Here is a 26,412-nt window from a genome sequence, read left to right as displayed (position 1 = left end):
ATTCCTTATTAAAATTTTTAAACATACATAAAAATTGGAAGATACAAAAGCTAACATTTCACCGTATTTACTTTTTTGAACCATTTGAAAATAACAGACATCATGACATTTCATACCTAATTAAAAGTAGTTCTCACTTTGCATGGCAGTGTGGGATCACATAAATGATCTTGCAAGCTGAAACTGTGCAAGGTGATCTTAATCATCAGTAGGGAAAAGTATGATTGTTCTGTGACATCTAAAAATTCAGGAGACTTCCCTAGTGGTTCAGTTGTTTCAACTCCATGCACTCGAAGCAGAGGGCCTGGGTTGGATCCCTGTCAGGCAACTAGATCCTGCATGCTGCAACTAACAGCGGGTGCAGCCAACTAAATTAAGAAACAAAAAATAAAGACAATCTTCTACCTTAGGGGGAAAAAAAAGACTCATGTCAAACCATTAAAATCTCTTATTGTGGGCTATAAAGATACAAGGAAAAATTTAAAAGCAGTAGAATTAGTATGTAATTTAAAACATCAGAAACATTAAGAATTAAAGTTATTTCTTCAAAAGAAAAATTTATCAAGACTAATTTGAACAATGCTGTCCTTCCTTTTCTTGTATAAGTTAGAATTTGGGGACAGCATCTTTTCTATCTGTTTGGTGAACTGTCATACTGTTTTAAGTTTGCACTGGCTTCCAGCCTCTTATCCTTTCTGCTTTCAATGCTGTGAAATATCTCCTGCTGCTGCTAAGTCGCTTCAGTAGTGTCCGACTCTGTGCGACCCCAGAGATGGCAGCCCACCAGGCTCCCCCGTCCCTGGGATTCTCCAGGCAAGAACACTGGAGTGGGGTGCCATTTCCTTTTCCAATGCGTGAAAGTGAAAAGTGAAAGTGAAGTCGCTCAGTCGTGTCTGACTCTTAGCGACCCCGTAGAGTTCATTTAATATTAGTTTTTTTTTTTTTTTTGCTGGTGTTAATTCCTCCAGGATGTCATCATCCTTTTCCTCATAACCAATTTCTTCATTTAAGTTGGTAAGTTCGACCTCACTAAATTCATCTGGCCACTGTGTATAGTCCCCTGAACACAGGCAATCTTCCTACGGCCAGCTGCTTCTCGGATTAACTCCATTCACATTCTATTCAAATTTCACTTTGCATTATCATGTTGTTAATTTGCTGCATTTTGGTCTTTTTTGGCCAAATTCCTCTTTCCGTTATCCATTTTATGGTCAAATGTCACAGTTTATGACTGAGAGACAAGAAAGTAACACAACTATACAATTTGCTGTCTGTACATAAACGGGATGACCAGCGAGCAGCCAGCTAGGCTCTGAGATGTGACAGGACTGGTCATGGATCATGACAGACACCTAAAAATACATGTTGTACACAGTGAATTATGGGCTGAAGGTCTAGTAGCGGCTGGTGTTTTATGTGATCACTCATGGTTGATATACCACACTGAGATTTGAACTGTCTTGCTGGCAACTGGTGTTATCTAGCTGAACCATGGTAACTGAAATTCATGCACCAACTACAACAGTTCAAGGCAAGGGCTGCCTGTTTTTAAGCATGTGCCTCCTAAAAACTGGAGCTTCCCAGGTAGTGCTAGTGGTAAAGAATCTGCCAGCTGATTCAGGAGATGCAGGTTCGATCCCTGGGGCGGGAAAATCCCCTGGAGAAGGAAATGGCAACCCACTCCAGTATTCTTGCCTGGAAAATCTCATGGGGTTTTTCTGACAGGCTACAGTCCATGGGGTCACACAGGGTCGGACGTGACTGAGCACACATGTGCAAGGCTCAAGGCCTCCTAATAATCAGGCCATTTTCATACCATTATCACACTTAAGGAAATGACCAATAACTTCCTAGGATACTGTCTAATCCATATTAAAAATGGCTCATTTATTTCAAGGACCTAGAACAGCCCTCCCTCATGAACTTTCTCTTGTAATAGTGACTTTTCAGAGAAACTAGGGTTGCATCCACAGTGATACCCCCCAAAGTGTGATCCACGGGTGAGCAGCCATCACCTGGCAACTAGCTGATTTCAGAACCTTGGGCCCCACTCCAGAACTCCTGTCCTCCATTTTGGTGTGTATCTTTTTAAATTAGTTATGCCTGGAAATAGTTAAGGCCTTTCAACAAATTCAGTATTTGTTTGCAACAATGGAATTTTTTAGACTGTTTAATTACTACCATTCCTCTTAACTGGATCTACTGTCTATTTTTGTTTATGTTTTGCATTATTTTAAGTTTGATCATCCTGGTCCATTAATTTGATTCTCAATAATGACATCTTCAATTCAAATTCTGAATTCTTAAAATCTGCAAATCGCCTTTTTCATTTCCTCAAAGTCTTTCTCTGTGTGTCTGCTATAATGGACTCTCCTGAAGAGCTCCTGTTATTTTTTCCGTCTGTCTCTTCCTGCAGTTCTACCCACTCTTGTACTCCTTGTACTCTGTCCATCTTTTAGGATCAGTGCTTCTCAAACGGGGCTCTTCTTTGGAATCACCTGGGAAGTTTATGACATTCTGGGCCTTGGATCCCATCTCCAGGGATTATGATTTGACTGGTCTGGAGAGAGGCCTGGCACCAAATGCTTTAAAAGCTCCCCAGGTCTGCTTGTGGGTTCTTAAAGCATAAGTAATACTGTCACCAAAATTCAGAACGTTGGAGACTATAGGACAATTTGGTTTCTTCAACACACATACACTGTAAGAAAAGTAGCAAGAACAGAAAATGAGGGAAAGAGATAAAGGGACGAAGAACTTATAGATTACTTATTTTTTAAAGTCTCTTAAAAAAACTTGTTTATTATTTATTTATTTGGCTGCACTGGGTGGGATCTAATTCCCTGACCAGGGATGGAACCTGGGCCCCCTGCATTGGGAGCACAGAGTCTTACCCACTAGACCACCAGGGAAGTTCCTAGACTAAGTATAAAAATGCATGAGACAGGACTTCCCCGGTGGTCCAGTGGTTAAGAATCTGCCTGCCAGTGCAAGGGATATGAGTTTGATCCCTGGTCTAGGAAGATCCCACATGCCACCAGAGCAGCTAGGCAGCTGTACCCCGAGTACTGAGCCCACAGACTCAGAGAAGGGCCCGCGTGCAGCAACACAGACTGGCACAGTTAAACATCAAAATAAATACATTAAAAACATGTGACAAAGCAACTCACTGCCACACACAGACCTTATTTAGATCTTGATTTGAACAAAAAAACTATAAACACTTAGGAGACAACCGGGAAAATGTGAACGCTGATTGGATTTTTAAAAACTGTAGTAAAATACACATAACAAAAAACTTACCATTTTAAGTTTAAAATATACCTTAACCATTTTAAGGTGACCAGTTCAGCAGTGTTACATACATTCATACTGTTGTGTAGATATCAGGAAATTGTTATTTAGGTGTGATAATGGCTTATATTTATGTTTTAAAAAGAAGAGTGTTTGTCTGGCTGAAATCTTTATGGATAAAATGATATGAAGTCTGGTATTTTTTTCCAAGATAGATGAAACAAGACTGGCAATGAATTGTGGGGTAACTGTTGAATCTGGGTAACAGGAATTTAGGATTCATTATACTACTTCCTCGGAGAAGGCAATGGCACCCACTCCAGTACTCTTGCCTGGAAAATCTCATGGGCGGAGGAGCCTGGTAGGCTGCAGTCCTATCAGGGGTCGCTAAGAGTCATGCACGACTGAGCGTCTTGACTTTCACTTTTCACTTTCATGCATTGGAGAAGGAAATGGCAACCCACTCCAGTGTTCTTGCCTGGAGAATCCCAGAGACGGGGGGAGCCTGGTGGGCTGCCGTCTATGGGGTCACACACAGTCGGACATGACTGAAGCGACTTAGCAGCAGCAGCAGCAGCATACTACTTCCTACACTTTTGTGTGTGACATTTTCCTTAAAGTTTAAGGAAACAGAAGATTTTTTAAAAAGTAAGTTTTCTTACTTAGTAGTTTATTATTGATTTTTTTGTTTGCATGTGTGTTAAGTCCCCTCAGTCATGTCCAACTCTTTGTGACCCTATGGACTCTAGCCCGCCAGGCTCTTCTGTCTATGGAATTCTCCAGGAAAGAATACTGGAGTCGGGTTCCATGCCTTCTTCCAGTGGATCTTCTGGACCCAGGTACTGAACCTGGGTCTCCTGAACTGGCAGGTGGGTTCTTTACCACTAGTGCCACCTGGGATGCCCTATTATTGATTTTTTAACTTGTCTCTCTTAACTCCCCCATCCTTTTCTGCTAAACTTCTACCAGTCTTACCAGTTCTTCGTTTTTTCCATGACTACTACACCCACACCCCTAACAAATTTTACCCTGTCAATTTGTTTTTTGTTCTTGTCAAGTTGTCAGAACCATGAGGCACCTTGGACTGACTCACAGACCTTGGTTCCCCAAGCTTCCTGCAACTATAGCGCTTCCTCCCATGCTGGTGTGACAGTTTCTCACGTACCTTTGCTGGCTGGCTGATGAAGGTGTTCTGAAGCAATGACAGTATCATCGAAATAACCCAGCTGGTGGCTTGGTCTTTGTTCAGTTCCAGGCTATAAAGTGCTGTAAAGAAGGCTGAGGCCAGGCTAGTGACACCCAGAAGGAGCCAGCAGAAGTATGTCAACCATCTGTGCCAGCCTTTAGAGACACGCTGCTTCCCTTCTTCTGGGCTCAGGATGGGGAAACTGGTTGCCTCCCTTAGGAACAGAAGTTGAAGGAATAACCAACCTCGTCAACAGCTGACAGAGAGGTTTAGGAAGACTACATGTGGTAAAGCCCAGTGGGATGTGTTACCTGGACAGCCCTTGCTCTGTGGGAAGAACATGGGTTTCCAAGAGTTCCTGGAGTTTTTGCAGTTGGTGGACTGCATCAAGGAAGTCACTGGGGTGATCGGCCTGGGTGGGACCTGGTGTCTGTAAGTGAGATTGGAGCCTCTGCAGAACTCTGAGCAGGTAACTGCAGAAATGACGGTGGTTTTCAGGAACCACTGAAAATACAGCCCAGGTTGACATGTGAACAAGTGGAAGATGTCAAGAAACAGAAATTCTTGGTAGAAATGAGCAATCTGTTAACTGATGAAAGTGAAAGTCCCTCAGTTGTGTATGACTCTTTGCGACTCCATGAACTACACAGACCATGGAATTCTCCAGGCCAGAATGCCTGAGTGGGTAGCCTTTTCCTTCTCCAGGGGATCTTCCCAACCCAAGGATTGAACCCAAGTCTCCCACATTGCCAGCGGATTTTTTACCAGCTGAGCCACAAGGGAAGCCCAAGAATACTGGAGTGGGTAGCCTATCCCTTCTCCAGCGGATCTTCCCAACCTAGGAGTTGAATCAGGGTCTCCTGCATTGCAGGCGGATTCTTTACCAACTAAGCTATCAGGGAAGCCCCTGTTAACTGATGATGAGGTTAAATTTCCTAGTCGATGAAGACTGAAGAATACAGAACTGTATTCTCTGAGCATGCTGGTATATTTGCAACAATTTGTAAAATCCTATATTACTTTGATAGAGGATCAAAGTAATTTTTAAAGCTAATTGAGTTTTTTCACCAGAACTTCAGTACATGTGAACCCCACTCCAGCACTCTTGCCTGGAAAACCCCATGGACAGAGGAGCCTGGTGGGCCACAGTCCACGGGGTCGCTGAGTTGGACATGACTGAGCGACTTCACTTTCACTTTTCACTTTCATGCATTGGAGAAGGAAATGGCAACCCACTCCAGTGTTCTTGCCTGGAGAATCCCAGGGACGGGGAAGCCTGGTGGGCTGCCGTCTATGGGGTCGCACAGAGTTGGACACGACTGAAGTGACTTAGCAGAATGTGAGCGTGAAGTTGCTCAGTCGTGTTGGACTCTTTGCGACCCCATGGATTATAGCCTACCAGGCTCCTCCGTCCAGGGGATTTTCCAGGCAAGAGTACTGGAGTGGGTTGCCATTTCCTTCTCCAGGGGATCTTCCCGACACAGGGATGGAACCCAGGTCTCCCACATCGTAGGCAGACACTTTACCGTCTGAGCCACCAGGGAAGTAGAGTGCCTAGAAGGCCCAAACTAAATTCAAGAATTCATAAATCACACAATCTCATCATTTCATAGAAGAAAGAGAATGACACGCTTTCACAGCTTCTGACGAAGCAGATGAAGTATGGGGGGGTCTGAGACAGAGGACATTTTTGGTGGGTTTTTCTTTTAACCTTTACTTTTTAAGACCAGATATGCTGTCTCAGAAGCTCTGAGAGGTAGCAGAGCTGTCTGCCCTCTGCTGGGAGTTTAAGGAAATGAAAAAACAGCAGAAGCTGGCATCATGCCTGTTGATTATGCTGAGAGCGTGTCAGGTGTGTGGGGTGGGGGCAGATAAAAGATCAGATCCTGAAACTTACTGAACTTTACCATTTGCCCAGTAGTGTCCTGCCTGCTGGGGACAGCCTGGATGCTCTAAGTAAGAACAGATGAGGCTAGACAAAAGCTTCAGCAGCTCGTTTATGCTATCAGAACGCCATGAAGATGGTTCGCACTCTGAGAGTAGGTACGTATTTCTCCTGAGCAGGAATCCCACAGTTTCCTTTAATTCCTGAAAGTGGAACCAAGAAGAGAAAAGTCAGTTTTACATTAAACTCAGGCCTGGGAGCAATTACAGACAGTCACGAGGCGGTTTATCTCCTCGGAGGGGCATACGCTCAGTGTGTGTGCACGCTAAGTCGCTTCAGTTGTGTCTGACTCTTTGCGACCCCATGGACTACGTAGCCCTCCAGGCTCCTCTGTCCATGAGATTCTCCAGCCAAGAATACAGAGTGGTTGCCATTTCCCTTTCCAGGGGGTCTTCCCGACCCGGGATGGAATGTGTGTCCCCTAACGTCTCCTGCGTTGGCAGGTGGGCTCTTTATCATTAGTGCCACCTGGGAAGCCCTATGCTTAGTGTAAATGACCTCAATTTTTCACTTTCTCTCTCTTTTTTCACAAAGAAGTCACCTCACAGTAGCTTCAGAACTAGTTTTATTTAGGAAAGAATCTAGGATGAAAGAGGAAGAGTTTGAGCAAACATCAAAAAACTAAGACACCTCCAGAGCAGGGCATTCTGCACTCACGTCAGTGCTGAGAACACTCCAGAATCAAGAGAAAGAACTAGAGGCAGGATGACGACGGCTCAGGGCACAGGGATTAGAGTACAGCTCTAATTAGAGCACAGCTCTACAGTTAATAGGGCTCCGGAGCCTTGCCGGAGAGCCTCGTGTTCACTGGCTTTCTCCACCACGTCAGGGAGGGCAGCATGACATTAACCTGTAAACTCTGACACCACGCTCACCTCAACCACCTCCGTGAGAGAGAGAGGCTCTGAAGAAGCATCCGAGGGGCAGGAGGCCTGGATGGGAGGAAAGACAGGCAGAGGCTCCTGTGGTTGGATCAACGGGAAAAGCCGCCCGATCACAAGACTGATGGGGAAAAAGATGACTGCAGTTTGGATGCTGACGAGCAGTTCAGACCAGGTCACAGCAAACGGGCCCACTGAAAAAGAAAAGCATGTAGTCAACCCTCATCCTTGACCATTAAAATCGTCTCCGAGATACTCCTCTCCCAGGTTTAAGTGTTGTTTTAAAATTTATTTTAATTGGAGTGTAACTGCTTTACAATGTTGTGCTAGTTTCTGCTGTGCAGCATTGTCAATCAGCTGTGAGAATACATCAATACATCAATCCCCTCCCTCATTGCCCCCCTCCCACCCCTACTCCTATCCTGCCTCCCCAGGTCAGCACAGAGCCCCGAGCTGAGCTCCCTGTGCTCTATAGCGGCTTCCCACTAGCTACCCAGTTCACACGTGGTACTGCACATGTCAGCTACTCTCTCAGCTCATCCCGCCCTCTCCTCCCCATGCCAGGTCCAAAGTCCATACTCTACGTCCTGCAGTTTAAGTATTTATTTACCAATTGACTATGATTATCTAAGGATAGCAAGTTATTTTGACAGTCAAGATCCTGAAGTGTCTCTAAGGCCATTTCATTTGTTAATGAGTGAGATCAATGAGAAAATGTGTATTCTAATGTTAGAGTAAATGAGTATTCTCATTTAAGAGTAGAATTAGATGAGTACTCTAATGGGAGGGCAGCAGAGGAAAAATGAAGGCCCCCGGTGACTCCGTTTCTAACTTGGAAGGAAGGAATGGAGTGTAGAAGGAGGACTACCTGCCACAAACAGCACACGTCAGGGCTCACCCCGAGCTTGCTCATCTCTCTTGGTGGTGGTACTGTTCACCTTCCAGAACATGACGTTGGTGACCATGTTGCAGAGAAGGAGGGTCATGTAGCAGGTGAGCCGCTGGACCCTCGTAAACTGGTTCCAGGGGTGTCGAGTTGCGACTGAGAGCCACAGGCAATCCTGGGTGAACTTCTCTATGATCATGGAGGAGAACAGGTGTCTAACAAGATAAATCAGAACAGGAAATGCATGAGATGTCATTCTGAACATGGCCTCGTTTGAGATGTGGTTCACCTGGCGGCAAGCGACACATCGACAGCTCAGCCACTGCTCAACACCCTTGTGAAGCAGCTTTCAGGTGACACGGTATGATTTTTGCTGCTGTTGTTGTTACCATAGGGTAATAGGTTTTTGAGGATAAGGGTAACTTTATGAGATTTTAAAACTAAAACCTTGTTTTGGCTTTACCAGAGGTTTTGATAAGTCTTTTTTATTCTTGGAAAGTTTGCATTAAGCTTCCACTCAATATAGGGGCTTCCCTGGTGGTTCCGACGGTAAAGAATCTGCCTGCAATGAAGGAGACCTGGGTTTGATCCATGGGACGGGAAGATCCCCTGGAGTAGGAAATGGCATCCCACTCCAGTATTCTTGCCTGGAGAATTCCATGGACAGAGGGGCCTTGGTGGGCTGGGGTCACAAAGAATCTGACATGACTGAATGACTAACATTTTCACTTTTTCCACTCAAGATAGTTACAAGGTATGGTAAACTTATATAAGGTAAACTCATACTTGGAGAACCTTCTCTACTCTCCAAAGAAACTATAAATACAATATAAAAAGAAAAAATTCAAAATATTAGCTGGGCTTAAAAACAAAATAAATGTCTCTGAAGAAGAGGGATGGGATGAGAAAAAAGATGGTAAGTGGGGAAGAAGCCACAGGATTCTGAGCTCTGGGTTTGGAAGAAGGCGTGCTGCTAAGTTGCTTCAGTCATGTCCGACTCTGTGTGACCCCATAGACGGCAGCCCACCAGGCTTCCCCGTCCCTGGGATTCTCCAGGCAAGAACACTGGAGTGGGTTGCCATTTCCTTCTCTAAAGCATGAGAATGAAAAGTGAAAGTGAAGTCACTCAGTCGTGTCCAACTCTTCGAGACCCCATGGACCACAGCCCACCAGGCTCCTCCATCCATGGGACTCTCCAGGCAAGAGTACTGGAGTGGGGTGCCAAGGTATACACAGGTCAAAGTTTGATTCCCAGAGAGCAGCTGAAAGTGATTCATGGAGGGAGGGAAAGGAAAGGCGGGTAAAGCCAACTTCACTGCCTGAAGCCAGGGCTGAAGCTGGAGCTCAAGGAAGAACTCTGCAGAACAAAAAAACTACCTCAGGGCTGCCGCTGCTGCCAAGTCGCTTCAGTCGTGTCCAACTCTGCGACCCCAGAGACCGCAGCCCGCCAGGCTCCCCCGCAGGGCTACACATTTGTACGTAGGGAGGCAGGGGACAGCGGGCAGCCCCTCAACCAGGAACACAGCCAAGAGACCCCCTGGCTCATGACAAGGTGTGTGACAGGTCGTTTCCTTAGTTTCTCTGAGGACCAGGGGCTCCGAAATGGGGTAATAAAATAAACCCTAGTTCTAGACTGGTGATGTGAAGGGCTGAATGAAAAAAATTGAGAAAAGTACTCGTCAGGGGTATGTGGAGAAGGAGAGAGATATTGAGACTTAAAGATGAAACCAACCTACAACCTCAAATTCCTAAACATATTTATAAATCTAATGCTAAAAAAGGCAGCCAAAACAATATTTCAGTCCAGAAGAAACTAATTTTGTGGGACAGTCTGGCAAAGACTTGAAGTGTTTCAGGTTGCTCAAAGATACAAGTAAAGCTACAAAAGAGACTCACCAACTTAGAAAACAGTTGCGGGGGAAGGGATAGTGAGGAAGTTTGGGAAGGTCATGTACACAATTGAAAATGTGTATATTGAAAATGGATAACCAACAAGGACCTACTGAACAGCAGATGGAACTCTGCTCAATGTTATGAGGCAGCCTGGATGGGAGAGGGGTTTGGGGAGAATGGATACATGTGTACGCGTGGCTGAGCACACTGGCTGTCCATCTGAAACTACCACACCTTGTTAATCAGTTATACCTCAATACAGAACAAAGTTCAAAGTTCAAAAAGTATGTATGTATATATATATATATATATATATATAAAGAAGAAAATGTCAGTTGCTACTTGCACTGTAGTGATTGTTTTGTTTGCTACTACTGTATCTCATGTCTCAGCAATCTGCAGCAAGATCCAATGGCCTTGAGGGGAGGCCATGTGCTTTAGAAGAAAGAATCTTCAACAGGAGAGGGGATAAGACCTGAGCCTCTGCTGTTTCTTATGTGCTTCATCTGGAGCAAGTCAATTTAACCAATCCCTGCTACATTTTCAGAGAAGGCAGTGGCACCCCACTCCAGTACTCTTGCCTGGAAAATCCCATGGACGGGGGAGCCTGGTAGGCTGCAGTCCATGGGGTCACTAAGAGTTGGACACGACTGAGCGACTTCACTTGCACTTTTCACTTTCATGCATTGGAGAAGGAAATGGCAACCCACTCCAGTGTTCTTGCCTGGAGAATCCCAGGGACGGGGGAGCCTGGTGGGCTGCCGTTTATGGGGCTGCACAGAGTTGGACACAACTGAAGTGACTTAGCAGCAGCAGCAGCAGCAGCTGCTACATTTTATACATCTATGAAATAAAGAACTTGACAGTAAATAATGATATAAAAATGATACAAGGAATAATGTTCACTTTAAAAGAATAAAAAATGAAGAAAAACCCAGAAATAAAATAAATTTGAAATCTTAAAATGGAAAAATATGGTCCTCAAAACAAAATAATTAGGAGAAAGAGACACTGGTTTAAGAGAAAAATCAGTGAACTGCCACAGACAGACAAAAAAGATATGCACGCAAGAGTGGCTTAAAAACATGGACGATCGTTAGAGAGACTTTGCATATAGCGAGGGACTGTCAGAGGAGCAGTATTTTCAGAAGTGACATATGAGAATTTCTGTTTATTGAACGCATGACTCTGTATATCAAAAGTGCATTTTGGGACACCCCTCCCTGGAGGTCCGGTGGTTAAGACTCCAGGCGTCCAGTGGTCAGGGAACTAAGATCCTGCATGCCGTGCAGCACACCACCTCCCCAACCCTGAAGAGCACATTTTACATTTTACCACAATAAAACTTTTTTAAAGTACACTCTGAGTGCTAAACAGGATTTTTAAAAAAGGTAAATCCACAGTGAAAAGAAATATGGTAAAATTTGGAACATCAAGGATAAAGAGAAAATACTAAAAAGAGAAAAGACAACATACTTTAGAAGAATAACAGGTAGACTGACATAACAACAGAGGCAGTGCTGAAAGGCAGTCCTCCATGAACGCTTCACATTTAGGCATTTATACAAACTTTGCTCCTGGACTATGTCTTCAAGTATCTTTGTGTAAGCAGACAGCCCTAAAAAGACAGAATCAGGAACTCTCTTTGGAGACAATTTACATTTCCAGATTATAAAGACAGAGACTTCTTGCTTCCCAGAGACTTTCTAGGGTAATAAAGATAGACATGCCTTCTTCTCACCCCTTGAGAGATTTGCCTACATTGCAGGCTGATAAAGATAAGGTCTTATTCTATAGGGAAGGATGGGCAGGTTTTCTGGCAGCTCATAGATCAGCGTCTCCTGGTTTGGGGTTCCTCTTTTGTAACATACCTCTACTGCTTGTGCAGCTCACAGCTGGCTCTCATCACATCACCCTGTCAAATCAGGGAGCTGCCACAAATTACTGCTCTGGCTGCTTCTACTGCTCTAAGTAGTAAACTGTCTAAATCCATTTGGGTCAGTGGAAACAGTGGAAGGAATACCTCTGAAAATTCTTCCACAAAAACAATGATAAAACTTCTTTTAAAAAGTCAGAATCAAATTTTCAGAACTCAGGTAAGTAACCAAAGGTTTGTAGCAACCTGGGAGTGTTTACATAAGAAAAACGGTTAAATATCAGTAAGAACAGAGAATTTTGTGGCATTTTAATTGGCCCTATTTCCCCATCTCCCTTTCCCTAGCTCCATGGTAACCTTGAAAACCAAGAGCCTTCAATCACAGTGAAATCCAGCAGCCTGGCAGTCACTAGAGGGGGCAGAAGGGGATTAAAAGCATCCTTCCCAGAGAGCCGTCATTATCTGACTTGTCTGGTAGTTCCCGGGAAAACTCCACTTGCAAGACTGCCCTTATTTGATATGACTGGACACTCATCCAGTGAAAAATGCTTCTTCTTTGAGGGCACTGTCAAAAATGTTAAGAGGCAACTGTTTAACTTCACAGCTGCCTGATAAGGCAGGCAAACAACGGGCTCATCACAAAGCCTGAGAGGGTCAGAGGTCCACAGGAGTTTTGAAAAGCTTCGACACAGTCCTGGGAGTCTAATGATAGGAGGCCATGTGCACGCCCGGGGATGTGGGCATGCTCAGGAAACACCTGAGCAGGCCCTACACTTCTACTCCTGGAAGAACCCTGAAGCTCTCAGCAAGCAGGAAGTGAAGGCTCAGGCAGAGCTGTCAGCCACCTGGCTGCATGCGGAAGGCATGGCACAACATGTGTGCAAAACCCCTCAGCAAAGGCTGGGAGGCTTACTGGCTCAGGCCTTTAAAGAGGTCTCTGTCTAGCTGTTAGCTGCCCACTGAACTGACTGAGCAAGAACTTCAGTTTCACATACGATAGAAATACAGATTTTATAGAATTAGTTCGAAACAGACACAGGACAATAACGGACACTAAGAACAAGTACTGGGGGAGAGGAAGGAGATTTGATCTTCAGAGTGGCCACATTTCATTATTTAAAATGTTGGGTTTTCAACAGAAGATCACAAGACATGAAAAGAAACAAAGTCTCTCTCTCCCTCACACACACACACACCACACTCAACAAATTGTTACTGAGGAAGCCAAGACACTGGATTTACTAAAGATTTCAAATCAGCTATTTTAAATATGTTCAAAGAAATAAGGGAAATCATGTTGAAGTAACTAAAGGAAAGTAAATGAGCATGATGTCTTGCTAAATAGAGTATTAATGAAGATACAGAAATTATTATTATTGGTTGCACTGTGTGGCACGCAGGATCTTAATTCCTGTTTAGGGATCAAACCCGTGCCGCCTGCATTGGAAGTGTGGAGTCTTCCAATGAACCACCAGGGAAGTCCCCAGAGAATATTTTTATTTTTTTTAACTAATTTTTTAAAAGTTTTTTTAAAATGTGAACCATTTTTAAAGTCTTCATTGAATTTTTGACAATTTTGCTTCTGTTTCATGTTTTGGTTTTTTGACCATAAGGCATATGGGGGTCTTAGCTCTCTGACCAGAAATCAAACCGTTGCCCCCTATACTGGAAGTGTGGAGTCTTAACCACTGGACCACCAGGGAAGTTCTCAGAAGTTATTAAAAAAAAAAACCAAAACAAATAGAAAGAGTGCAGCTGAAAAATACAGTAAGTGAAATGGAAAATTCACTAAAGGCTCAAAAGCAGATGTGAGCTGGCAGGAGAAAGAAGATAGGTCAAACTTGAAGATAGGTCAGTTGAAATTGTCTTGTCCAAGGAACAGAAAGAAAAAATAATGAAGAAAATGAACAGAGCCTCAGAGACAGGTAGCACATCATTTCTCAACAGTACCTAAAGGAAAAGAGCTCCTTCTTTGAGACTGGCATGAAGACCCGGTCGCGCTCACTGTCTCCAAGGTCCATGGCCAGCCAACAGTTGCACAGGAAATGCCATTTCCTTTTACCTGCGATGTCAGTGACAGTCACCTGGCTTACATACCTATAGTAAAATAAAGACAATCATGTTAGAGGGTGGGCATCAATCAATTGCTGTAATAAGCAGTGACCTTATGGAAGCAACCTCAATGTCCATTGATGGCTGAATGGATAGAGAAAATGTGGTATATATACCGTATACAATGGAATATCATTCAGTTACTAAAAAAAGAATGAAATTTTGCCATTTGTGACATGAATAGAGGGCATTAGCCTAAGTGAAATAAGTCAGAGAGAGACAAAGACAGATATGATCTCACTTATATGTGGAATGTAAAGGCAAAGGTCAGGAGAGTCAAAAGGTACAGACGGCCAGTTATAAAATAAGCCAAGGGGATGAAACATACAGCATGGCGACTGTAGTTAATAATATGGTGTCGCATATATGAAAACAGCTACAAGAGCAGATCTTAACTCTCACAACGAGAAAAAAATTCTCTATGTATGGTGATGCTTGTTAACTAGACTTATGGTGATTATTTCACAATACATACAAACATCAAATCATTAGGTTGCAGACCTGAAGCAAATATAAAATTGTACATCAATCATACTGCAATAAAAATAAAAAAAGAAAATTTTTTATTGACAGAGGGTGTCCAAGTAAACAGATTCTGCTTCATTGTAGGGGCAAGAGCCAAAGAAAGAAACGAGATCTGATCCCACTTTTTCCTTCCCAACCTCTAAAGGAGTTCACGTACCAAATATCAGAATGCAGACTTCCATAACCTGGAATAGTCAGTGTGTGTTTCTATTCCTTAAGATTTCTTCTTTCTACAGTGACAGCACCCCACCACCTTTGTAAATATCTGCCTCCATCTTTCACCACTAGGGTCTAAGGGGGTGTACATGGGGAGTGGGCTTTAATGTTTATATTAATGACTTGTCTTGTTTGGGTCTGTGGCTTCATCTTGGCTTCAGAGCAACAGGTCCTGAAACTTCATCCTCTTTTCAACCCGTTTTTTTTTTTAACCATGTGTCTCTGTCTTCTCCCCTGATTTCAACCATCAACCAATTTGTCCTGCAGAACCTCTGCTCTGCCTGTTTGACTTCACCTTGCACCTAGTCAGCTAATCTCCTTTACTGAAAGGATGCTACTTCTCCAAAAGTCTATACGAAACCATTCAAATCTCTCTGGTCAAAATTCTTATTTTAGTTGGAAGTTATTTTTTTCTTTTTTTGGAAGTTATTTTCTGTGTGAGGAGCACAGATCGCTTTAAAGCTAAAATTATTTCTGGGACTCTCTTTTGAAGCAGTTAATATAATCACAAGTGACTAAGTTGCATTTGATTTAAACTTAGCTACTTGTTAAAGCTTTCATTTAATAGCAAAGTATAAAAAAAGAGAAAATATTCATTTTCTGATTGGTGAGAAACTAGTCAACCGTTTTTTTCTCTGCTCTCCTTTCATACAGAAAAGAAACAGAGAATCTAATGTGTGTCAGAACAATCTAGTTGATACATTCAGTACGATCAGTATAAAGATACAGAAAGCATAGTCATTTTCTAAGAAAATATGCTGGCAGTCTGCTTTTTATTGGGGGTGGATAGTTCTTTTGCTTCTCTGTGTTTTCCAAGTTTTTTGTATTCAAACATCTATTACTTTTGCAATTAAACAAAGAAAAGAAAATATTGACTAAAAAAATTCTTTGAAAGAGCCTTAATAACAAAGTCTAGAAGTGAACAGGTAATTCTTGAGAACTGTAACAAATATTTATTGTTACAATAGACTGTAATTATCAATTATAACAAATATTGAGTCCTACTATAATTTTGGCACTGTATGTGCTGTTGAGAATACAAATACGACTAAGTCAACATTGCTATTCCATGAGGAGCATAAAGTCATTATAAGTCAAAAAATATTATAAGACTCCATACAAAATTAGAATTTATATAAACCAGTGATAAAAGAAAAATGGAAAATATCATATAGGTGTGAATTCCTTTATGTGTTGTGAATTCCTTTATGTGTTTCCTCAAAGAGAAATATCTATTTAAATTAAAAAATGTATTTCTAATAATTATAAAATATTGTTAAAACTTTTGGAAGTAACTAAAACTACCCTGAAGAAAAACTTAAAAATTCATAATCCTACTACCCAGGGATAACTATTGGTAATAATTTAGTGTATATAGCTCTAGACTTCCCCTTATAAACACACTTGAAAAAAAAATCAACTCTGTTGTGGTATAATTTACATAGGATAAAAGGCACCCATTTAAAGAATATAGTTCAGGGAATTTCCTAGCAGTTCAGTGGTTAGGCCTCTGGGCTTTCACTGCCAAGGGCACAAGTTTGATCCCTGGTTGAGGAACTAAGATCCTGCAAGCCATGGAGTGCAGCCAAAAAAATAAAAATAAAAAGTACTGTTCACTGCATTGTGGACAACTGTATACACCTGTATAATAAGCACCACCATGGCCACCCTGAAAAGTTCCCCTGCCCCCTTTCCAGTCAGCCCTCCTCAGGCTCACCCTGGGCTCCAGGTGACCACTGACATACTTCCTCTCTCTACAGGTTAATTTGCTTTTTTTTGTTGTTGTTGTTAATTTGCTTTTTTCAGAATTTCACATATTCTTGTGTGTCTGGCTTCTTTTGCTCAACATAATGCTTTCTGAGATTCGCCCATGTTGCTGTATCAGTAGATTGTTCTTCTTTGTCAGGGGTCATATTCCACCAAATGAACACACTAACATTTGTTTATTCATTCAGGTGATGGACATTTGTGTTGTTTCCAGTTTGAGGCTATTTTTCATAAAGCTGCTATCAAAGTATTTGTGTAAGACTTGGAGTGGACATACGTTTTCACTTATCTTGAGTAAATAACTAGGAGTGGAATTTCTGGGTCATAGGGTAAACGTATGTTCAACCTTACAAGAAAACTGCCAAATTGTTCTTCACCGAGGCTGTACTGGTTTACATCCCTCCAGCGGCGTGTGAGAGCTCTTAACTGCTCCCCACCCTCACTCCACCTTTTAGTTTTACTCATTCTAGTGGGTGTCTACTGCTATTGCTGTGGTTTTAATTTGCATTTCCTGATAACCAATGATGCTGAGCATCTTTCAAGTGCTTATTATACCCTATTTACCTTTATAAAAGAAAGCGGAACAACAGTGGAACCAACTGTTGTGTAGATACCTGAACAGGATGGAAGCAGCAGGAAAATCATCGGGCTGTCCTGGCCTTATGGTTGGTGTCTCTAGTCTAGCAGAGAAGGACTTTTTTAAAACTTCTTTTTGGCTGTGCCATGCAGCTTGTGTGATCTTAGTTCCCCAACCAGGAATTGAACCTAGACCCTTGGCAGTGAAAGTGTGGAGTCCTGACCACAGGACTGCCAAGGAATTCCTGGGAAGGACTTCTTGTGCTAACAATTTTAGGCTGGATGCATATTCCTTTCAGGTGGGAAATATTCAGCAACTGACTTGTTTCTGGGTCAGTTCTCAAACCTGGGTCTGAGATCTTTGGGGCTGCCCTGGTGGCTCAGTGGTAAAGAATCTGCCCACAGGGTGGAAGACCTGGGTTCGATCCCTGGGTCAGAAAGATCCAAAGGCAAGCCAGAATCCAAGGACAGAAGAGCCTGGTGGGCTACAGTTCATGGGTCCATGGGGTTGCAGAGCTGGACACGACTGAGCAACTAACACACACTGAGACCTCTGACTTCACTGCCTTCCTTTTTCCTAATCCCAACAAACCAATGATCTTCATCCTCAATTAATTTTTATCATCTACTTTCTCCACTCACTTCTCATAATTCTCAGAGTGCTGCTGAAGGAAGATGTGGGAGCGTCTGGACCCAGCACAGGGCAGGTACGCACACTCAGCACTGACCGTTTCTCTGACTCTTGCGGGACATCCCGACTGTAATTCCACTCCTTCCCCTCTCCTTAAGCTCTTCATTTTGACCCAAAGTATATTCTCTATATAGTCATGTATTAAATACTCTTTAAAGATGCTTTTTGTGTTTAGAGATACTTTTAACTTATGGTACTTTGGGGCAATGTTTCCTTGTTATTATTTTCTGTTCACAGTAGTGACCATGTTTGATGGAAAAAAATCTGGGACTCCGTTGGTGGTGCAGTGGTTGAGAATCTCCCTGCCAGTGCACAGGACACGGGTTCGATCCCTGGTCTGGAAATATCCCACATGCTGCGGGGCAGCTAAGCCCGTGCGCCACAACCGCCAAGTCCGCACTCTAAAGGCCATGAGCCACGAGAAGAGGAGCCGCTGCGATGAGAAGCCTGCACCCTGCAACTGGGGAGTAGCCCCTGCTGACTGCAACAAAGATCTGGCACAGCCAAAATAAATAATTTAAAAGATGTTTAAAAAAAAATCTATCATTCTCCCTCTCATAAAATCTCTTAATTTTCAATATTTCTTTCCAGGTTTTCTTTTGTGTAGACAGCTTTGAAATGAAAATCTAACGTAATTCCCTGGTGGTCCAGTGGTGAAGACACGCACGTCCCATGCAAGGGCACGGGTGTGATCCCTGATGGGGGAACTAAGATCCCACATACTGCACGGTGCAGTCGAGAAAATATTAAAAAGAAAGAAAAATAAATTAAAATCAAACAGGTATTTGTTACTATTTGATCCAAAACATTATAGTTATTTACTGTGATGCCGTGCAGGTCTTTCCCCAGAATGCTGCAGAGAAGCAGCACACCAGCCTGATTCGGATACTTACCAAGCAGGGCTGGCGCCAGAATTGTCATGCCAGAGCCGCAGGCTGTGTAATTCCCCCAGAGAGGATGGAGTGCCCAGGAGGAACACATCCAGTCCCCCGCGTTCAAAGACTGCCTTCTGGGAGTCACAAAGGTGGTGGGGCTCGCTCCGCCCCTCTGATCCATAAAGGGTGATGACTACCTAAACCAGGACAAAGAAAAGATAAGATACGGCAAGTTATAACATGAGTCTTTTGATTTATGTCTAAGGGGAAAGATGAAGACAGAGAAAACTGTACTGAGATGAGGTCCTGGGGTCTTAGACAAGCAGAAAGGGCTCTTCAAATGTACAATTTTTAAAAGGTTTTTGGCTGCACCCCATGGCATATGGGATCTTAGTTCCCTGACCAGGGATTGAACCCACGTCCCCTCAGTGGAAGCATGGAGTCTCAACCATTGGGTCGTCAGAGAAGGCCTAGATGGAGAGTTGAGAACCAGGACGACCGCCCTCCAGGATCTGTGTGAAGGATTACTGGGTGCCAGGATGTCAGCAAGGGTATCGGAGTGCAGCTCGCATGGCAGAGAGCGCCGAGCAGTGAGGGAAGAACCTTCATTGCACTCACGTTGGCTGTCGTCGCGGCCCTTCTTCTATGGCCCGTGGAGACCTCAATAAGGTAGTGGAATTGAGAGCTGGGGTCATTATCAGCCAGGATGGTAACCTTCACCTGCAGGAAAAAGCACAATCAAGAAAACCAGCAGATCTTCACTCCTTACAGCCCAGCGAGAAGCAGGAGGATACACCACGGCAGCTTTGGTGACTCCGAGGAAAGCAAGGGTGAGATGGGGGAGAAGGTAAAACAGACAAGCAGACCTAAGTTAAGTGATAAAAGTGGGGGCTATGGGTTGAAAGTCCAGGGTTTATGTCACGAGAATGAAACAGTCATAAAATCAACTGATCGGGTCTTGGGCCTCTAAATCTTTCCATTTTCCCCCCACCCAGAAAGGGTTATCAGATAAGATATAAGACACCTAGCTAAATGTGAATTCCAGATAAATGATTAATAATTTGGGGTCATATTTATGCTAAATATGCATTCACTATTTATTTGAAATTCAAATTTAACTGGGTGCCTTGTATTTTTATTTACTAAAATTGGTAATTCCACACCCACAGTATATTCGCATATTCTAGAATTTCCACATGTACGGAAGCAAGGATGAGAAAGATATAGAACAGAAATTAGAAGGAAGCTGTCAAAGGATTTTTTGTTTAAAAAAAGATTCTATACAAGTTTCTTACATATTGCAGTTACATTAAATTATAACTTTTTGGACTTATCCATAACTTTCATATCCAAGGTATTAAGTGAGATAAATGTGCATTTGATTATAGTTAAATTCTCTGTGTGTTTTCTTTTGGCTTATTCCTGACCTAAATGAATCATATGAAGATTCAACCTTGGCTAAAAGAAAAAAAAAATGGAGAAATAGAGATAAATCCCTGGGCCTTGAGACAGTAGACATGGAGAGAAATGTTAAGAGAAGTCCCACTGGAATTTTTACTATCTGCTACCTGCCTCTTTTCAATAAAGTGGACTTCCCTGGTGGCTCAGAAGGTAAAGCGTCTGTCTACAATGTGGGAGACCTGGGTTCGATCCCTGGGTTGGGAAGATCCGCTGGAGAAGGAAATGGCAATCCACTCCAGTACTATTGCCTGGAAAATCCCATGGACAGAGGAGCCTGGTAGGCTATAGTCCATGGGGTCGCAAAGAGTCAGACACGACTGAGTGACTTCACTCACCTGCCTCTTTTCGATAAAGGTATCTCTTATTTCCTTCCTCTTGTTCAACATACTCAAGACACTGTGACAGAGCTTTCAGAATCAAAGTCTCATCACCTTCTGTGCATCGGCCTGGTCCTTCCTCCAAGCCCACACGAATATGAGCATGTAGATTCCGACAAGGCTGGCCAGCAGGGACACCCCGACCGGGTTGCTGGTCACTCGAAGGAACAGCTCAGCCACGTCTTCCACATTCACCGTCCGGGGCACAAGGAAGAAATCGCTGCCGAAGTAGGTCAGGTGGTTACAGAGACACTGTGTCCTTACCAGCGTGCTCTGCGGCCCGACCTGGAATGACAGTCAAGATGGTGACTGACTGACCGGCATGCTAAGGAAGGGACACACGTAAAACATAAACACACACACAGATTTGGAAAAGAAGGTCTGGTGGCTCATCCTCCGCTGGTGTTAATGTGATCTGGGACAACTGATGGGCACAGCAGCTTGGCAGCATTTAGTAAAACAGAAGAAGTACAAACTCCTTGGATCCTGAGACTCCAGTTCTGAATGCATATCCTGAGGACTCTGCACACATGCACAAGGAAACGTGAAAAAGGACGTCTCTGTCAGCACTGGGTAAAACCAGGAGAAACCAGAACCACCTCTGTGTCTGCTAACAGCAGAACATGCAAACAAGTCAATAAGGAAGTAGGGGCAAACGAATGGGCTACTATATAGCAGATAAAATGAATGGACTGAAGCTGGATATATCAACCTGGATATATCAATGCTGAGTGAACAAGGCAAGTTTAAAAGGATATAACAGTGTGACACCATTTACACAAAGACCTAGAGCATGCAAACCATCACTCATGAATCCATGTTTACCAATCTTCCTCACTAGGCACTGTCCTATCCATCGCTAGCTCCTATACATGGGCTTGGTATGTAGAAGATGCTCAATACATACTTGCTGAAAGAATGAATCTGTTGTTGTTCAGTCGCTAAGTCACATCCAACTCTTTGCGACCCCATGGATTGCAGCACGCTATGCTTCCCTGTCCCTCACTATCTCCCAGAGTTTGCTCACATTCATGTCCATTCAGTCAGTGATGCTGTCTAACCATCTTATCCTTTGCTACCCTCTTCTCCTTTTCCTTCAATCTTTCCTAGCATCAGAGTCTTTTCCAATGAACTGGCTCTTCTCCTTAGGTAGCCAAAGTATTGAAGTTTCAGCTTCAGTATCAATTCTTCCAGTGAATATTCAGGGTTGATTTCCTTTAGGATTGACTGGTTTGATCTCTTTGACATACTCTCAAGAGTCTTCTCCAGCACCACAATTCTAAAGCCACAGTTCTTCGGTGCTCAGCCTTTCTTATGGTCCAGCTCTCAAATCTGTACATGACTACTGGAAAAACCACAGCTTTGACTACACGGACCTTTGCCAGCAAAGTGATGTCTCTGCTTTTTAATATGCTGTCTAGGTTTGTCATAGCTTTCCTTCCAAGAAGCGTCTTTTAATTTCAAGGCTGCGGTCACTGTCCACAGTGATTTTAGAGCCCAAGAAAATAAAATCTGTCACTGCATATACCAAATTCCAGACAGTGGTTACTCTTTGATATGAGTGAAAAAATGAGGTCTTTAGGGAGACAGTTCTTCGCATCAGGTGGCCAAAGTATTGGAGCTTCAGCTTTAGCATCAGTCCTTCTAATGAATATTCAGGGCTGATTTCCTTTAGGATGGACTGGTTGGATCTCTTTGCAGTCCAAGGAACTCTCAAGAGTCTTCTCCAACACCACAGTTCAAAAGCATCAATTCTTTGACACTCAGTGTTCTTTATAGCCCAACTCTCACATCCACACATGACTCCTGGAAAAACCATAGCTTTGACTAGATGGACCTTTGTTGGCAAAGTAATGTCTCTGCTTTTTACATATGCTGTCTAGGTTGGTCATAGCTTTTCTTCCAAGGAGCAACCATCTTTTAATTTCATGGCTGCAGTCACCATCTGCAGTGATTCTGGAGCCCCCCAAAATAAAGTATGTCTCTGTTTCCATCGTTTCCCCATCTATTTGCCATGAAGTGATGGGACTGGATGCCATGATCTTAGTTCTTTGAAAGTTGACTTTTAAGCGAACTTTTTCACTCTCCACTTTCACCTTCATCAAGAGGCTGTTTAGTTCTTCTTTACTTTCTGCCATAAGGGTGGTGTCATCTGCATATCTGAGGTTACTGGTATTTCTCCGGGCAATCCTGATTCCAGCTTGTACTTCATACAGCCTGGCATTTGGCATGATGAGGGCATATCAGCTACTAAACTATAACTGATGCTACACTTGATCTTAGCCAAAAGACAGAGAAGTGACAAAAGCTCTTTTTTGCAAAAGAAAGTCAGCCTCATTTACTCACCGCATATTTAGTACTTGCAGAATTGATCAACTTCCATGTACCACTTGCCTTATTTTATGTACCTTGTCAGATTTACCATGGACTAATGTTTGGGCAAGAAATGACAAATCTAAAGCACAAATCTAAAGACTTCCCTGGTAGTAGAGTGCATAAGCGGAGAAGGCAATGGCACCCCACTCCAGTACTCTTGCCTGGAAAATCCCATGGACCGAGGAGCCTGGTGGACTGCAGTCCATGGGGTCATGAAGAGTCAGACATGACTGAGCGACTTCACTTTCACTTTTCACTTTCATTCGTTAGAGAAGGAAATGGCAACCCACTCCAGTGTTCTTGCCTGGAGAATCCCAGGGACGGGGAAGCCTGGTGGGCTGCTGTCTATGGGGTCGCACAGAGTCAGACACGACTGAAGCGACTTAGCAGCAGCAGCAGAGTGCATAAGAATCTGCCTGCCAATGCAGGGGACACGGGTTCAATCCCTGGTCCAGGAAGATGTCACATGCTACAGAGAAACTAAGCCCTTGTGCACAAATACTGAGCCTATGTGCTGCAACTCCTGAGGCCCATGCGCCTAGAGCCTGTAATTCCCGACAAGAGAAGCCACTGCAATGCGAAGTCCGAACACTGCAATGAAGAGCAGCCCTCGCTCGCTGCAACTAGAGAAAGCCCGTGTGCAGCCATGAAGACCCAGGGAAATAAGAAAAAAAAAGAAAAAAAATCTAAAGCACAAGCTTGCTCAGAAGGGACATGCTCTCCCAGCCCACCACACACACATCCCCCTTTTATCTAGGCTGATTTATCTCCCTTCCGATGCTTTTTCTTTCTGGGCCATCCCAAACGAGGTGACAGGGGCCCTGAGTTTATTGCCAGCTGAAATGGGAGAGAGGCAGAATTGGGCAGCTTCTACCTAAACAGACATTCAGATGGCCAAGAGACACATGAAAAGACGCTCAACATCACTAATTGTTGTTTTTTAGTCTCTAAACTGTGTCCGACTCTTTTGTGACCCTATGGATTGTAGCCTGCCAGGCTCCTCCATACATGGGATTTGCCAGGCAATATTGGAGTGGGTTGCCACTTCTTTCTCCAAGGGATCTTCCTGACCCAGGGATCTGAACCTGTGTCTCCTGCCCTGGCAGGCAGATTCTTTACCATCTGAGCCACCAGGAAAGCCCCACTAATTAGAGAAATGCAAATCAAAGCTGCAATAAGGTGTCACCTTACTTCGGTCAGAATGGCCATCATCAAAACATATACAAACAATAAACACTGGAGAGGATGTGGAGGAAGGGGAACCCTCATACACTTCTGGTGGCAATGTAAGCTGATACAGCCACTGTGAAGAGCAGTGTGGAGGTTCCTTAAAAAACTAAAACTAGAACTACCATATGACCCAGCAATCTGACTCCTGGGCATATACCCTGAGAAAACATAAATCAAAAGGACACACGTACACCAGTGTTTATTACAGCACTATTTACAATAGCCAGGGCATGGAAACAACCTAATGTCCAAAGACAGATGAATAGAAAAGACGACATGGTACATATATACAACGGATATTACTCAGCCACGAAGAGGAACAAAACTGGTTCATTTGTAGAGATGTGGATGGACCTAGAGTCTATCATACAGAGTGAAGTTAATCAGAAAGAAAAAAACAAATATCACATATTAACGCATGTATGTGGAATCTAGAAAAATGGTGCTGATGAATTTATTTCCAGGGCAGGACTAGAGATGTGGATGCAGAGAACGGACATGTGGGCACAGGGGGCGAAGGGGACAAATTGGGAGATTAGGACTGACATATATATGCTTCCAGGGAAGATACTGGAAGAGGGCATGGCATCCCACCCCAGTATTCTTGCCTAAGGAGACTGGCAGGCTGTAGTCCACTGGGTCGCAAAGAGTTGGACATGACTGAAGCAACTTAACACATACACACTTCCATGTGTGAACAGATACTAGCGGGAACCTGCTGTGAAGCATAGGAAGCTCAGGCTTAGTGCTCTGTGATGAATTAGAGAGGGGAGTGGAAGGGGATATGTGTATATGGTTGATTCACTTTGTTGTACAGCAGAAACCAACACAATATTGTAAAGCAATCATATTTCAATGCTGCTGCTGCTGCTGTTAAGGCACTTCAGTCGTGTCCGTCTCTGTGCGACCCCAGAGACGGCAGCCCACCAGGCTCTGCCATCCCTGGGATTCTCCAGGCAAGAACACTGGAGTGGGTTGCCATTTCCTTCTCCAATGCATGAAAGTGAAAAGTGAAAGTGAAGTCGCTCAGTCGTGTCCGACTCTTAGCGACCCCATGGACTGCAGCCTACCAGGCTCCTCCGTCCATGGGATTTTCCAGGCAAGAGTACTGGAGTGGGGTGCCACTGCCTTCTCCATATTTCAATGAAAACAATATTAAAAAAAAAAAAGAGGTGGGCAGCTTCTGACCTGGCATCCACTGCTCTTCCACATGCTGTTGAGGCTGTCCCAGAAATAGCACTGAGTGACGGCAGTGACCACCGAGAGCAGGGTGGGCGTCCGCTGAGTGCCCTCTTTGCTTTTATCCAACACAGCTGTTATGTAGTAGGTGCCGACCCCATACCGCAGTTTCTCTGGCGTCAGCACCCATGTGTATTCCTCATCTGAGAACAAACAAAAGTGCTTAGCTGCCTTTCAAAGAGGACAAAAATACCATCAGAACTTTTCTTCAGAAGGGTCTGTTATTGTTATTATTTTACAAATGGGAAACAAGAAGCCTCGCATCACAAATGGTTTTAAAGAAAATGACCGGTGATATAATCTGGGGTTCTGGATGACTCCTGTTCCATTAAAAAAAAAATTATATGTTTTTGATAAATGAAGATTTTGGTCTAAGGAATTAGAATATACTATGAGTTTTAGAAAAATGAAATAATCACACATCAAAATGATAACAAGAGAACCTTGGTAACAAGAGAAACCCAAGGGCAACACGTGGGCAGGCAAAGAGCAGCTCCAGGTCCTGGTCTGCACACTGGAGGCTGGGTTTCGGGCCTGGCTTTTTCACCAGCTGACTGCTAAGGGCCAAGGCAGGTCACCCAGACAAGCTAGTTTTCTCATCTTTCAAACACAAAATCTGAACCGAAGGATCTCCAAGATCCCTTCCAGTTTCTGAGGACATATTATTGCCAAGATCAGCAAGGAGGACAGAGGACATGCTCGGAATCAGCAAAGAGCCTGCTGGTGATGCAGACACAATTTGTAGCTGGCCAGCCACCAGTGAGGTGCTGGCTCAGCAGCTCTGTTTAACAGGAAGAGTCACTTGAAAAGTGATTACAAGAGTGCTGGTAAAACTGGCGAAATCCAGGGAAATCAATGCATTGGGTCAGTGTCACTTCCCGGTTGTGACACTGAACCGCGGTTATGCAGGAGTAATCATTAGGGAAAGTGGGCAGCAGGCACGTAAGATCTCTGGGTTTTACTTTTTATAACTGCATGTGAATGATCTCAGTTGTATTTTGTTATCTCA

General features: G+C 43.6%; 1 protein-coding gene and 1 non-coding gene across 11 annotated transcripts in view; both read right to left on the bottom strand.

Annotated features, from left to right (window-relative positions):
- The window catches only part of PKD1L3 (polycystin 1 like 3, transient receptor potential channel interacting), an 84,434-nt gene that overhangs the window by 32,186 nt on the left and 25,836 nt on the right, over positions 1–26,412 (bottom strand). For all 10 annotated transcript variants that reach the window (XR_011561517.1, XR_011561519.1, XR_011561520.1 and 7 more), the window contains 10 exons: positions 25,353–25,546; positions 20,613–20,843; positions 19,339–19,440; positions 18,739–18,917; positions 13,909–14,055; positions 8,202–8,404; positions 7,298–7,497; positions 6,385–6,565; positions 4,789–4,981; positions 4,457–4,691 (listed from right to left, as the gene is read on the bottom strand). Coding sequence is in view for 6 of the 10 variants with exons in the window: in XM_070770848.1 (XP_070626949.1) it covers positions 4,457–4,691; positions 4,789–4,981; positions 6,385–6,565; positions 7,298–7,497; positions 8,202–8,404; positions 13,909–14,055; positions 18,739–18,917; positions 19,339–19,440; positions 20,613–20,843; positions 25,353–25,546 (1,865 nt within the window). In the remaining 4 variants the exon portion in view is untranslated. The remainder of the gene's footprint in view (positions 1–4,456; positions 4,692–4,788; positions 4,982–6,384; positions 6,566–7,297; positions 7,498–8,201; positions 8,405–13,908; positions 14,056–18,738; positions 18,918–19,338; positions 19,441–20,612; positions 20,844–25,352; positions 25,547–26,412) is intronic.
- On the bottom strand, positions 2,837–2,909 carry TRNAG-CCC (transfer RNA glycine (anticodon CCC)). Its single transcript has one exon. It is a non-coding gene; the product is annotated as a tRNA-Gly (tRNA).

Source organism: Bos indicus, chromosome 18, assembly GCF_029378745.1.
Source record: "Bos indicus isolate NIAB-ARS_2022 breed Sahiwal x Tharparkar chromosome 18, NIAB-ARS_B.indTharparkar_mat_pri_1.0, whole genome shotgun sequence".
Lineage (NCBI taxonomy): Eukaryota > Metazoa > Chordata > Mammalia > Artiodactyla > Bovidae > Bos > Bos indicus.
The sequence above is the reverse complement of the archived record's forward strand: the minus strand, read 5'-3'. Positions and strand labels throughout refer to the sequence as shown.